Below are 15,724 nucleotides of genomic sequence, written 5' to 3' on the forward strand. Positions count from 1 at the left end.
CCGGGTCTCATTAACTCTGCACGTCATTTTCTCACAACTATCACGTCACTCTCTCCAGTAAAGGTCCTGGTAGAACCATCCGGTCCACCTAGAACCATCCGGTCCTGGTAGAACCATCCGGTCCTCCAGCCAGTCCACGTAGAACCATCCAGTCCTGGTAGAACCATCCGGTCCTCCATCCGGTCCACGTAGAACCATCCAGTCCTGGTAGAACCATCCGGTCCTCCATCCGGTCCACGTAGAACCATCCAGTCCTGGTAGAACCATCCGGTCCATGTAGAACCATCCGGTCCTCCATCCGGTCAACGTAGAACCATCCGGTCCTGGTAGAACCATCCGCTCCCGGTAGAACCCCAGTGAGAGCCGCATGCGTATACTGGATGCACCAGATGGCAGCACTGACTCGTAGATGAGCCGTGACGGCGCCTTTGAAGCTTCGGTCACTTCACTTTTCACGTGTCGTGACACATCCCCGCGCTCGCACATGTGATGATGTCATGTGATGGGTGTGATGTGATGATTGTGATGATGTCATGTGATGATGTCATCTGATGGGTGTGAGGTCATGTGATGAGGTCATGTGATGGATGTGATGTGATGGGTGTGATGTGATGAGGTCATGTGATGATGTCATGTGATGATGTCATGTGATGATGTCATCTGATGGGTGTGATGTCATGTGATGAGGTCATGTGATGATGTCATGTGATGGGTGTGATGTCATGTGATGAGGTCATGTGATGAGGTCATGTGATGGATGTGATGTGATGATTGTCATGTGATGGGTGTGATGTGATGTGATGAGGTCATGTGATGATGTCATGTGATGATGTCATGTGATGATGTCATGTGATGATGTCATCTGATGGGTGTGATGTCATGTGATGATGTCATGTGATGATGTCATGTGATGGGTGTGATGTCATGTGATGAGGTCATGTGATGGATGTGATGTGATGATTGTCATGTGATGGGTGTGATGTGATGTGATGAGGTCATGTGATGATGTCATGTGATGATGTCATGTGATGATGTCATCTGATGGGTGTGATGTCATGTGATGAGGTCATGTGATGATGTCATGTGATGGGTGTGATGTGATGTCATGTGATGTCATCTGATGATGTCATCTGATGGGTGTGATGTGATGATTGTGATGTGATGATGTCATCTGATGGGTGTGATGTCATGTGATGAGGTCATGTGATGAGGTCATGTGATGGATGTGATGTGATGATTGTCATGTGATGATGTCATGTGATGGGTGTGATGTCATGTGATGGATGTGATGTGATGATTGTCATGTGATGATGTCATGTGATGGGTGTGATGTCATGTGATGATGTCATGTGATGGGTGTGATGTGATGATTGTCATGTGATGATGTCATGTGATGGGTGTGATGTCATGTGATGGATGTGATGTGATGATTGTCATGTGATGATGTCATGTGATGGGTGTGATGTCATGTGATGGATGTGATGTGATGATTGTCATGTGATGATGTCATGTGATGGGTGTGATGTCATGTGATGATGTCATGTGATGGGTGTGATGTCAGAGGGTGGGCGTGGCGTACCTCCTCGATGTTGCGTATCCAGTTCCTGATGTTATCGAAGGACTTCTCGTTGGTGATGTCATAAACCAGCATGATGCCCTGGAACACAGCAGACAGGAAGTGAGTGCAGAGGAAGTGACACACGCTGTGACATCAGCACAGGAATGATTGACACATCATCCGTCCAATAGCAGAGAGGGAAGCAGGAGGGGGCGTGTCTTACCATGGCTCCTCTGTAATAGGCCGTCGTGATCGTCCTGAACCGCTCCTGACCCGCCGTGTCCCTGCAGGGACATCAGACACATTATTGATCCTCACCGATCGGCATGTATTGATCCTCACCGATCGGCATGTATTGATCCTCACTGATCGGCATGTATTGATCCTCACCGATCGGCATGTATTGATCCTCACTGATCGGCATGTATTGATCCTCACTGATCGGCATGTATTGATCTTCACTGATTGGTATGTATTGATCCTCACTGATCGGCATGTATTGATCTTCACTGATTGGCATGTATTGATCCTCACTGATCGGCATGTATTGATCTTCACTGATTGGCATGTATTGATCCTCACTGATCGGCATGTATTGATCTTCACTGATTGGCATGTATTGATCCTCACTGATCGGCATGTATTGATCTTCACTGATTGGCATGTATTGATCCTCACTGATCGGCATGTATTGATCCTCACTGATAGATTCATGACGTGTCGATCAAACTCACCAGATCTGAAGTTTGATTTTCTTCCCGTCCAGTTCGATCGTTCTGATTTTAAAGTCGATTCCTGAAACAAAAGAAAGAGAAAAGACTGAAACCAGCTGATCTACAGGTCACCAGACAGGTCACCAGACAGGTTACCAGGCAGGTCACCAGGCAGGTCACCAGGCAGGTCACCAGACAGGTTACCAGGCAGGTCACCAGACAGGTCACCAGACAGGTCACCAGACAGGTCACCAGACAGGTTACCAGGCAGGTCACCAGACAGGTCACCAGACAGGTCACCAGACAGGTCACCAGACAGGTTACCAGGCAGGTCACCAGGCAGGTCACCAGACAGGTTACCAGGCAGGTCACCAGACAGGTTACCAGGCAGGTCACCAGACAGGTTACCAGGCAGGTCACCAGGCAGGTCACCAGGCAGGTCACCAGGCAGGTCACCAGACAGGTTACCAGGCAGGTTACCAGACAGGTCACCAGGCAGGTCACCAGACAGGTTACCAGGCAGAAAACTGAAAATATGGTTGTATGTAAAATAAGAAATTAAGATGTATTTATTAAACGTTTGACGGTTTCCTGTCGCCACTATTAAACTTGTTGCCACTAACGGCAAACCAAAGGCCAAGCATTCGTTGCCAATTTCCCAAAATGGTTGACAACGGCAACCGAGCCCCGTGGAGACGAACAACGGCCACGTCATCGTGACGCCACAAGACGTTACCACGGGCAACCAGAAACAACAGCACTCTGAGCTGTTAGATGTGACGCGGTTAACTCCACCCGGCTGAGGGGCGTTTGTTTGTCAGCTGACTGGCTGCGTCTCTGGGAGGAAGGCAACCAGAGTTTTAACAAACAAACGTGACCAAACGTTCCTTCCTGCCTCCGACAAGAAAATCTGTTTTGTTTTGTTTTCTCTCTCTCTCTCTCTCTCTCTCTCTCACATCAGGAAGTGAACCCTCGTCTCTGCTGGTTGTTACGGAAACGTGCAGCTGAGGTCAACGACCTCGTCCTCCCTCCGCCTGCGCCTAACAACCGTCTCCGTTGTCGTCTCTTCTGACTGTCAGTTATTCTCTCCATTAATCCGTTCATTCTTTGGTTTGACAAAGATTTCTAATTTATTCTCAACAATTTATATAAACAAAGAAAAAACTTATTTATCTATAAATGTAATTGTCCATACTGTAATTACTTTATTGTAATAATTTATTATGTTGGTCTGTTTATTACTGTAAATATTATTGTATATTTACTACTGTAAATATTACCGTAATTATTACCCTATATTTATTACTGTAAATGTTACCGTATATTTATTATTGTAAATATTACCATATATTAATTAATGTCGATATTACCATATATTACTGTAAATAATACCGTATATTTATTACTGTGAATATTACCGTATATTTATTACTGTAAATATTAATGTAAATATTACCGTATATTTATTACTGTAAATATTACCGTGTATTTATTACTGTAAATATTACCGTGTATTTATTACTGTAAATATTACCGTATATGTATTACTGTAAATATTACCGTGTATTTATTACTGTGAATATTACCGTATATTTATTATTGTAAATATTACCATATATTAATTAATGTCGATATTACCATATATTACTGTAAATAATACCGTATATTTATTACTGTAAATATTAATGTAAATATTACCGTGTATTTATTACTGTAAATGTTACCGTATATTTATTATTGTAAATATTACCATATATTAATTAATGTCGATATTACCATATATTACTGTAAATAATACCGTATATTTATTACTGTAAATATTAATGTAAATATTACCGTGTATTTATTACTGTAAATATTACCGTATATGTATTACTGTAAATATTACCGTGTATTTATTACTGTAAATATTACCGTGTATTTATTACTGTAAATATTACCGTATATTTAACTGTGTTGATAATATAAATGTGTTTTTGTATTGTCATAAATCCGTCCAGAATAACTGGTTTCACATTGCTGACATACTCTTCTTCATACAAGTGGACCGTTCTCTCACACAGTCAGAGGTCAGCTGACTCTCACGAGAGCGCCGGCAGCGTGGTGACAGGGCGTCCTCTGTCTGACCACAGCAGCAGAGCATTGTGGGAGCTCATTAAGCATTCGTCAAGTTCCAGCGGCTGAACTGAACTGGGAGGAAAAACCAGCAGAGACCGGAGGACGGACGGAGGACTGAGGACGGAGACACCTCGTCATCATCGTCACTTAGTTTCTTATGACATCACTGACGTGTCATCATATAACGTTTGTCCTCAGTATGACATCATCACACATCATCACACATCATGACTCTATACGTCTGAATATTATAGAGATATTTTTTCACATATTTTACTAACAATTTTCTTACTTTTTGGAAACATTGACTAATAATTTCCGGACATTTTTTGGATATTTTTCCACATATGTCTGAATGTTTTTATGCTTTTAGCTTGTAGAAAGTCCTCTTTACTAATAGATGTTCAGTTTTACATATTTTACTGATATTTTATGGATATTTTTCAGACATTTTTCACGTATTTTTTCGGATATAGGTTATTGTTGTTTTTCCCCAGATATTTTTCTGATAATTTTGCGACATTTTTTACATATTTTACTATTCATTTTGGATATGTTTCACATATGTACATACATCAGTAGAACAGCTGATTATTAACTTCTCAGCGTTCGTGTGAATATAAAAGTTATAAAACACAGAAACATTAATAACGCACAGCAGCAACAGACAGTTCCCACTTCCTGTTTCCACCAGGAAGACAGAAGAGCGACACACACTCTGCTCAGCTCGCTCTGACGCACCGGAAACACAGAGAGAGAGAGAGAGAGAGAGAGAGAGAGAGAGGGAGAGAGTGTGTGTTTGAGATGTCATTGTGACCTTTGACCTGCTGACTGCCGATGCAGAGTGAAAGAAACGACTGAACTCTACTCGTCTCTACTGACTCTGATCACAACTCTGCTGGTGTTCCATATCATCTTTATAATACTTCACTTTACATCTCACATCCACCCATCCATCCAGTACTAATACACACTGCAACCACTGTAGTAAAAGTACTAAAACACACTGCAACCACTGTAGTAAAAGTACTAAAACACACTGCAACCACTGCAGTAAAAGTACTAAAACACACTGCAACCACTGCAGTAAAAGTACTAAAACACACTGCAACCACTGTAGTAAAAGTACTAAAACACACTGCAACCACTGCAGTAAAAGTACTAAAACACACTGCAACCACTGTAGTAAAAGTACTAAAACACACTGCAACCACTGTAGTAAAAGTACTAAAACACACTGCAACCACTGCAGTAAAAGTACTAAAACACACTGCAACCACTGCAGTAAAAGTACTAAAACACACTGCAACCACTGCAGTAAAAGTACTAATACACACTGCAACCACTGCAGTAAAAGTACTAAAACACACTGCAACCACTGTAGTAAAAGTACTAATACACACTGCAACCACTGTAGTAAAAGTACTAAAACACACTGCAACCACTGTAGTAAAAGTACTAAAACACACTGCAACCACTGCAGTAAAAGTACTAAAACACACTGCAACCACTGCAGTAAAAGTACTAAAACACACTGCAACCACTGCAGTAAAAGTACTAATACACACTGCAACCACTGCAGTAAAAGTACTAAAACACACTGCAACCACTGTAGTAAAAGTACTAAAACACACTGCAACCACTGTAGTACAAGTACTAATACACACTGCAACCACTGTAGTACAAGTATTAATACACACTGCAACCACTGTAGTACAAGTACTAATACACACTGCAACCACTGTAGTACAAGTATTAATACACACTGCAACCACTGTAGTAAAAGTACTAAAACACACTGCAACCACTCTGGTAAAAGTACTAACACACACTGCAACCACTGCAGTAAAAGGACTAACACACACTGCAACCACTGCAGTAAAAGGACTAATACACACTGCAACCACTGTAGTACAAGTACTAATACACACTGCAACCACTGTAGTACAAGTACTAATACACACTGCAACCACTGTAGTACAAGTACTAATACACACTGCAACCACTGTAGTACAAGTACTAATACACACTGCAACCACTGTAGTACAAGTATTAATACACACTGCAACCACTGTAGTAAAAGTACTAAAACACACTGCAACCACTCTGGTAAAAGTACTAACACACACTGCAACCACTGCAGTAAAAGGACTAACACACACTGCAACCACTGCAGTAAAAGGACTAATACACACTGCAACCACTGTAGTACAAGTACTAATACACACTGCAACCACTGTAGTACAAGTACTAATACACACTGCAACCACTGTAGTACAAGTACTAATACACACTGCAACCACTGTAGTAAAAGTACTAACACACACTGCAACCACTGTAGTACAAGTACTAATACACACTGCAACCACTGTAGTACAAGTACTAATACACACTGCAACCACTGTAGTAAAAGTACTAAAACACACTGTAACCACTGTAGTAAAAGTACTAAAACACACTGCAACCACTGTAGTACAAGTACTAATACACACTGCAACCACTGTAGTAAAAGTACTAACACACACTGCAACCACTCTGGTAAAAGTACTAACACACACTGCAACCACTGCAGTAAAAGTACTAATACACACTGCAACCACTGCAGTAAAAGTACTAATACACACTGCAACCACTGTGGTAAAAGTACTAATACACACTGCAACCACTGTAGTACAAGTACTAATACACACTGCAACCACTGTAGTAAAAGTACTAAAACACACTGCAACCACTCTGGTAAAAGTACTAACACACACTGCAACCACTGCAGTAAAAGGACTAATACACACTGCAACCACTGCAGTAAAAGTACTAATACACACTGCAACCACTGTAGTACAAGTACTAATACACACTGCAACCACTGTAGTACAAGTACTAATACACACTGCAACCACTGTAGTAAAAGTACTAACACACACTGCAACCACTGTAGTAAAAGTACTAACACACACTGCAACCACTGTAGTACAAGTACTAATACACACTGCAACCACTGTAGTACAAGTACTAATACACACTGCAACCACTGTAGTACAAGTACTAATACACACTGCAACCACTGTAGTAAAAGTACTAACACACACTGCAACCACTCTGGTAAAAGTACTAACACACACTGCAACCACTGCAGTAAAAGTACTAATACACACTGCAACCACTGCAGTAAAAGTACTAATACACACTGCAACCACTGTGGTAAAAGTACTAATACACACTGCAACCACTGCGGTAAAAGTACTAATACACACTGCAACCACTGTAGTAAAAGTACTAACACACACTGCAACCACTCTGGTAAAAGTACTAACACACACTGCAACCACTGTAGTAAAAGTACTAATACACACTGCAACCACTGCAGTACAAGTACTAACACACACTGCAAGCACTGCGGTAAAAGTACAAACACACACTGCAACCACTGCAGTAAAAGTACTAAAACACACTGCAACCACTGCAGTAAAAGTACTAAAACACACTGCAGTACAAGTACTAATACACACTGCAACCACTGCAGTAAAAGTACTAAAACACACTGCAACCACTGCAGTAAAAGTACTAAAACACACTGCAACCACTGTAGTAAAAGTACTAAAACACACTGCAACCACTGTAGTACAAGTACTAATACACACTGCAACCACTGCAGTAAAAGTACTAATACACACTGCAACCACTGCAGTAAAAGTACTAATACACACTGCAACCACTGTGGTAAAAGTACTAATACACACTGCAACCACTGCGGTAAAAGTACTAATACACACTGCAACCACTGTAGTAAAAGTACTAAAACACACTGCAACCACTGTAGTAAAAGTACTAATACACACTACAACCACTGCAGTAAATGTACTAACACACACTGCAACCACTGCGGTAAAAATACTAATACACACTGCAACCACTGTAGTAAAAGTACTAACACACACTGCAACCACTGCAGTAAAAGTACTAACACACACTGCAACCACTGCAGTAAAAGTACTAACACACACTGCAACCACTGCAGTAAAAGTACTAACACACACTGCAACCACTGCAGTAAAAGTACTAACACACACTGCAACCACTGCACAGATGGTGTTAGACTAGATGAAGGTGGTGTTTGACTAGATGAAGGTGGTGTTAGACTAGATGAAGGTGGTGTTAACTAGATGAAGGTGGTGTTAGGGTGGTGTTATCTCACCTATAGTGGAGATGAAGGTGGTGTTAGACTAGATGAAGGTGGTGTTTGACTAGATGAAGGTGGTGTTAGGGTGGTGTTAACTCACCTCTAGTGGAGATGATGGTGGTGTTAGACTAGATGATGGTGGTGTTAGACTAGAGGAAGGTGGTGTTAGACTAGATGAAGATGGTGTTAACTAGATGAGGGTGGTGTTAGACTAGATGAAGGTGGTGTTAGACTAGAGGAAGGTGGTGTTAGACTAGAGGAAGGTGGTGTTAGACTAGATGAAGGTGGTGTTAACTAGATGAAGGTGGTGTTAGACTAGATGAAGGTGGTGTTCGGGTGGTGTTATCTCACCTATAGTGGAGATGAAGGTGGTGTTAGACTAGATGAAGGTGCTGTTAGACTAGATGAAGGTGGTGTTAGACTAGATGAAGGTGGTGTTAGGGTGGTGTTAATGTTATCTCACCTATAGTGGAGATGAAGGTGGTGTTAGACTAGATGAAGGTGCTGTTAGACTAGATGAAGGTGGTGTTAGACTAGATGAAGGTGGTGTTAGGGTGGTGTTAATGTTATCTCACCTATAGTGGAGATGAAGGTGGTGTTAGACTAGATGAAGGTGCTGTTAGACTAGATGAAGGTGGTGTTAGACTAGATGAAGGTGGTGTTAGGGTGGTGTTAATGTTATCTCACCTATAGTGGAGATGAAGGTGGTGTTAGACTAGATGAAGGTGGTGTTAGACTAGATGAAGGTGGTGTTAGACTAGAGGAAGGTGGTGTTAGGGTGGTGTTAACTGACCTATAGTGGAGATGAAGGTGGTGTTAGGGTGGTGTTAACTGACCTATAGTGGAGATGAAGGTGGTGTTAGGGTGGTGTTAGGGTGGAGTTATCTCACCTATAGTGGAGATGAAGGTGGTGTTAGACTAGATGAAGGTGGTGTTAACTGACCTATAGTGGAGATGAAGGTGGTGTTAGGGTGGTGTTGACTGACCTATAGTGGAGATGAAGCTGGTGTTAGACTAGATGAAGGTGGTGTTAACTGACCTATAGTGGAGATGAAGGTGGTGTTAGACTAGATGAAGGTGGTGTTAACTGACCTATAGTGGAGATGAAGGTGGTGTTAGACTAGATGAAGGTGGTGTTAGACTGACCTATAGTGGAGATGAAGGTGGTGTTAGACTAGATGAAGGTGGTGTTAGACTGACCTATAGTGGAGATGAAGGTGGTGTTAGACTAGATGAAGGTGGTGTTAGACTAGATGAAGGTGGTGTTAGGGTGGTGTTGACTGACCTATAGTGGAGATGAAGCTGGTGTTAACTGATCTATAGTGGAGATGAAGGTGGTGTTAGACTAGATGAAGGTGGTGTTAACTGACCTATAGTGGAGATGAAGGTGGTGTTAGACTAGATGAAGCTGGTGTTAACTGACCTATAGTGGAGATGAAGGTGGTATTAGGGTGGTGTTATCTCACCTATAGTGGAGATGAAGGTGGTGTTAGACTAGATGAAGGTGGTGTTAGGGTGGTGTTAGGGTGGTGTTATCTCACCTATAGTGGAGATGAAGCTGGTGTTAGACTAGATGAAGGTGGTATTAGGGTGGTGTTATCTCACCTATAGTGGAGATGAAGGTGGTGTTAGACTAGATGAAGGTGGTGTTAGGGTGGTGTTAGGGTGGTGTTATCTCACCTATAGTGGAGATGAAGCTGGTGTTAGACTAGATGAAGGTGGTGTTAGGGTGGTGTTGACTCACCTATAGTGGAGATGAAGGTGGTGTTAGGGTGGTGTTAGGGTGGTGTTATCTCACCTATAGTGGAGATGAAGGTGGTGTTAGACTAGATGAAGGTGGTGTTAGGGTGGTGTTGACTCACCTATAGTGGAGATGAAGGTGGTGTTAGGGTGGTGTTAGGGTGGTGTTGACTCACCTATAGTGGAGATGAAGGTGGTGTTAGGGTGGTGTTAGGGTGGTGTTAGGGTGGTGTTAGGGTGGTGTTAACTGACCTATAGTGGAGATGAAGGTGGTGTTAGGGTGGTGTTAGGGTGGTGTTATCTCACCTATAGTGGAGATGAAGGTGGTGTTAGACTAGATGAAGGTGGTGTTAGGGTGGTGTTGACTCACCTATAGTGGAGATGAAGGTGGTGTTAGGGTGGTGTTAGGGTGGTGTTGACTCACCTATAGTGGAGATGAAGGTGGTGTTAGGGTGGTGTTAGGGTGGTGTTAACTGACCTATAGTGGAGATGAAGGTGGTGTTAGGGTGGTGTTAGGGTGGTGTTATCTCACCTATAGTGGAGATGAAGGTGGTGTTAGACTAGATGAAGGTGGTGTTAGGGTGGTGTTGACTCACCTATAGTGGAGATGAAGGTGGTGTTAGGGTGGTGTTAGGGTGGTGTTGACTCACCTATAGTGGAGATGAAGGTGGTGTTGAAGGCGTCCTCGCTGAACCTGAACAGCAGGCAGGTCTTGCCCACGCCGCTGTCTCCGATCAGCAGCAGCTTGAACAGGTAGTCGTAGGTCTTCGCCATCTCGAACCCTCTGACCTCTTCCTCTCTGTCGCTCCTAACTCTGACTCTGACCTGCTACACTGGGTCTGATCTATAACCAGCAACAGGACCAGAGATCCTCTCTAACCAGCTGCTTCTACTGGTTCTACTGGTTCTGTTCTGGTTCTGTTCTGGTTCTAACAGACACCGACAGGAAGCAGGAAACACTCCCGATCCAAGCTACCGCAAATACACCACTACACACATCCGGTACGGGTTTTTCACAATAAAACACCTTAAAACAAAACTAATATTACCTGCTTTCATTTCCTACAGGATGAAGTACTGCAGTACCAGTAGTACTACTGCAGGATGAAGTACTGCAGTACCAGTAGTACTACTGCAGGATGAAGTACTGCAGTACCAGTAGTACTACTGCAGGATGAAGTACTGCAGTACCAGTAGTACTACTGCAGGATGAAGTACTGCAGTACCAGTAGTACTACTGCAGGATGAAGTACTGCAGTACCAGTAGTACTACTACAGGAGGAAGAAGTACTGCAGTACCAGTAGTACTACTGCAAGAAGAAGTACTCTGATCCTTTACTGCAGTACCAGCAGTAATACTAAGGTAGAAGTACTCTGATCCTTTACTGCAGTACCAGCAGTAATACTACAGGTAGAAGTACTCTGATCCTTTACTGCAGTACCAGTAGTAATACTACAGGAAGAAGTACTCTGATCCTTTACTGCAGTACCAGCAGTAATACTACAGGTAGAAGTACTCTGATCCTTTACTATAGTAACAGTAGTAATACTACAGGTAGAAGTACTCTGATCCTTTACTGCAGTACCAGCAGTAATACTACAGGTAGAAGTACTCTGATCCTTTACTGCAGTACCAGCAGTAATACTACAGGTAGAAGTACTCTGATCCTTTACTATAGTAACAGTAGTAATACTACAGGTAGAAGTACTCTGATCCTTTACTGCAGTACCAGCAGTAATACTACAGGTAGAAGTACTCTGATCCTTTACTATAGTAACAGTAGTAATACTACAGGTAGAAGTACTCTGATCCTTTACTGCAGTACCAGCAGTAATACTACAGGTAGAAGTACTCTGATCCTTTACTGCAGTACCAGTAGTAATACTACAGGAAGAAGTACTCTGATCCTTTACTGCAGTACCAGCAGTAATACTACAGGTAGAAGTACTCTGATCCTTTACTGCAGTACCAGCAGTAATACTACAGGTAGAAGTACTCTGATCCTTTACTGCAGTACCAGCAGTAATACTACAGGTAGAAGTACTCTGATCCTTTACTGCAGTACCAGCAGTAATACTACAGGTAGAAGTACTCTGATCCTTTACTGCAGTACCAGCAGTAATACTACAGGTAGAAGTACTCTGATCCTTTACTGCAGTACCAGTAGTAATACTACAGGAAGAAGTACTCTGATCCTTTACTGCAGTACCAGCAGTAATACTACAGGTAGAAGTACTCTGATCCTTTACTATAGTAACAGTAGTAATACTACAGGTAGAAGTACTCTGATCCTTTACTGCAGTACCAGCAGTAATACTACAGGTAGAAGTACTCTGATCCTTTACTGCAGTACCAGTAGTAATACTACAGGAAGAAGTACTCTGATCCTTTACTGCAGTACCAGCAGTAATACTACAGGTAGAAGTACTCTGATCCTTTACTGCAGTACCAGCAGTAATACTACAGGAAGAAGTACTCTGATCCTTTACTGCAGTACCAGCAGTAATACTACAGGTAGAAGTACTCTGATCCTTTACTGCAGTACCAGTAGTAATACTACAGGAAGAAGTACTCTGATCCTTTACTATAGTAACAGTAGTAATACTAAGGTAGAAGTACTCTGATCCTTTACTATAGTAACAGTAGTAATACTAAGGTAGAAGTACTCTGATCCTTTACTGCAGTACCAGTAGTAATACTACAGGAAGAAGTACTCTGATCCTTTACTGCAGTACCAGCAGTAATACTACAGGTAGAAGTACTCTGATCCTTTACTGCAGTACCAGCAGTAATACTACAGGAAGAAGTACTCTGATCCTTTACTGCAGTACCAGCAGTAATACTACAGGAAGAAGTACTCTGATCCTTTACTGCAGTACCAGTAGTAATACTACAGGTAGAAGTACTCTGATCCTTTACTGCAGTACCAGCAGTAATACTACAGGTAGAAGTACTCTGATCCTTTACTGCAGTACCAGCAGTAATACTACAGGTAGAAGTACTCTGATCCTTTACTGCAGTACCAGTAGTAATACTACAGGAAGAAGTACTCTGATCCTTTACTGCAGTACCAGTAGTAATACTACAGGTAGAAGTACTCTGATCCTTTACTATAGTAACAGTAGTAATACTAAGGTAGAAGTACTCTGATCCTTTACTGCAGTACCAGCAGTAATACTACAGGTAGAAGTACTCTGATCCTTTACTGCAGTACCAGCAGTAATACTACAGGAAGAAGTACTCTGATCCTTTACTATAGTAACAGTAGTAATACTAAGGTAGAAGTACTCTGATCCTTTACTGCAGTACCAGCAGTAATACTACAGGTAGAAGTACTCTGATCCTTTACTGCAGTACCAGTAGTAATACTACAGGAAGAAGTACTCTGATCCTTTACTGCAGTACCAGCAGTAATACTACAGGTAGAAGTACTCTGATCCTTTACTGCAGTACCAGCAGTAATACTACAGGAAGAAGTACTCTGATCCTTTACTGCAGTACCAGCAGTAATACTACAGGAAGAAGTACTCTGATCCTTTACTGCAGTACCAGCAGTAATACTACAGGAAGAAGTACTCTGATCCTTTACTGCAGTACCAGTAGTAATACTACAGGAAGAAGTACTCTGATCCTTTACTATAGTAACAGTAGTAATACTAAGGTAGAAGTACTCTGATCCTTTACTATAGTAACAGTAGTAATACTAAGGTAGAAGTACTCTGATCCTTTACTGCAGTACCAGCAGTAATACTACAGGTAGAAGTACTCTGATCCTTTACTGCAGTACCAGTAGTAATACTACAGGAAGAAGTACTCTGATCCTTTACTATAGTAACAGTAGTAATACTAAGGTAGAAGTACTCTGATCCTTTACTATAGTAACAGTAGTAATACTAAGGTAGAAGTACTCTGATCCTTTACTGCAGTACCAGCAGTAATACTACAGGTAGAAGTACTCTGATCCTTTACTGCAGTACCAGTAGTAATACTACAGGAAGAAGTACTCTGATCCTTTACTATAGTAACAGTAGTAATACTAAGGTAGAAGTACTCTGATCCTTTACTGCAGTACCAGTAGTAATACTACAGGAAGAAGTACTCTGATCCTTTACTATAGTAACAGTAGTAATACTAAGGTAGAAGTACTCTGATCCTTTACTGCAGTACCAGTAGTAATACTACAGGAAGAAGTACTCTGATCCTTTACTGCAGTACCAGCAGTAATACTACAGGTAGAAGTACTCTGATCCTTTACTGCAGTACCAGTAGTAATACTACAGGAAGAAGTACTCTGATCCTTTACTATAGTAACAGTAGTAATACTACAGGAAGAAGTACTCTGATCCTTTACTGCAGTACCAGCAGTAATACTACAGGTAGAAGTACTCTGATCCTTTACTGCAGTACCAGTAGTAATACTACAGGAAGAAGTACTCTGATCCTTTACTATAGTAACAGTAGTAATACTAAGGTAGAAGTACTCTGATCCTTTACTATAGTAACAGTAGTAATACTAAGGTAGAAGTACTCTGATCCTTTACTATAGTAACAGTAGTAATACTAAGGTAGAAGTACTCTGATCCTTTACTGCAGTACCAGTAGTAATACTACAGGAAGAAGTACTGGATTCTGAAATTCTAAAATAGTAGTATTAATATATATATATATATATATATATATAACATAATATAATATTAATTATATAAATAAAATAATAATATTTTATAATAATGTATTGAATATTATAAAAATATAAAATACAATTAAGTTAAATTAATAACAGAAAATAATTAATACTATTTACCAAAAGTAAAAGTACTCATCCACCACTGATTACGTGCTCACATGTGTTTGTGTTTCTCTGTATCGTCGGTACTTATTGAAGTCTAATTATTGATCTGCTTCCTCTCAATATAAATTGATCAAGACTGGAGATGAAACTCCATCTATCAATTAGTTGATTAATTGCAGCCCAAATTTTAAAATAATGATATATATATATATATTTTTAAAGAATTATATATATATATGATTTTTAAATAATTATATATATATTATAATTTATAAAAAAAATAAACATATATATATATATAATTTTTTTAAATTATATATATATATGTTTGTTAAATAATTGTATATATAAATATATAATTTTTAAATAATTATACATATATATTTTTAAATAATTATATATATATGATTTTTTTAAAATTATACATATATATATAAATATAAATATATATATCATTTTTAAATAATGATATATATATGGCTTTTATTTGGAAGGTGACACCGTCATGTGTTTCCGGTCTGTCTCTGACAGCTTGTCACAGGGGGCGTGTCTGTGACGTCATGAATCTTTACTGGTTCTGTAAAAAGTTTTTAAAAGCTCAGAATAAAATATTAAATTAAAACTA

The 15,724-nt window shown here is 40.5% G+C and overlaps 1 protein-coding gene and 1 long non-coding RNA gene across 2 annotated transcripts in view; one reads left to right on the plus strand and one right to left on the minus strand.

Moving 5' to 3' along the window:
• Positions 1 to 11,289, minus strand: part of LOC141781323 (ras-related protein Rab-8B) — a 16,851-nt gene extending 5,562 nt beyond the window's left edge. The window contains exons 1-4 of the mRNA XM_074657006.1: positions 10,957 to 11,289; positions 2,293 to 2,353; positions 1,782 to 1,842; positions 1,580 to 1,657 (exon numbers count right to left, since the gene is read on the minus strand). Coding sequence (XP_074513107.1) covers positions 1,580 to 1,657; positions 1,782 to 1,842; positions 2,293 to 2,353; positions 10,957 to 11,080 — 324 coding nt within the window. The 5' untranslated portion in view covers positions 11,081 to 11,289. The remainder of the gene's footprint in view (positions 1 to 1,579; positions 1,658 to 1,781; positions 1,843 to 2,292; positions 2,354 to 10,956) is intronic.
• On the plus strand, positions 462 to 1,645 carry LOC141781325 (uncharacterized). The gene is made up of 4 exons (XR_012596826.1): positions 462 to 575; positions 617 to 674; positions 806 to 881; positions 1,562 to 1,645. It is a non-coding gene; the product is annotated as an uncharacterized LOC141781325 (long non-coding RNA).
• Positions 11,290 to 15,724: the final 4,435 nt, after the last annotated feature.

This window comes from Sebastes fasciatus, chromosome 2 (assembly GCF_043250625.1).
Source record: "Sebastes fasciatus isolate fSebFas1 chromosome 2, fSebFas1.pri, whole genome shotgun sequence".
NCBI lineage: Eukaryota > Metazoa > Chordata > Actinopteri > Perciformes > Sebastidae > Sebastes > Sebastes fasciatus.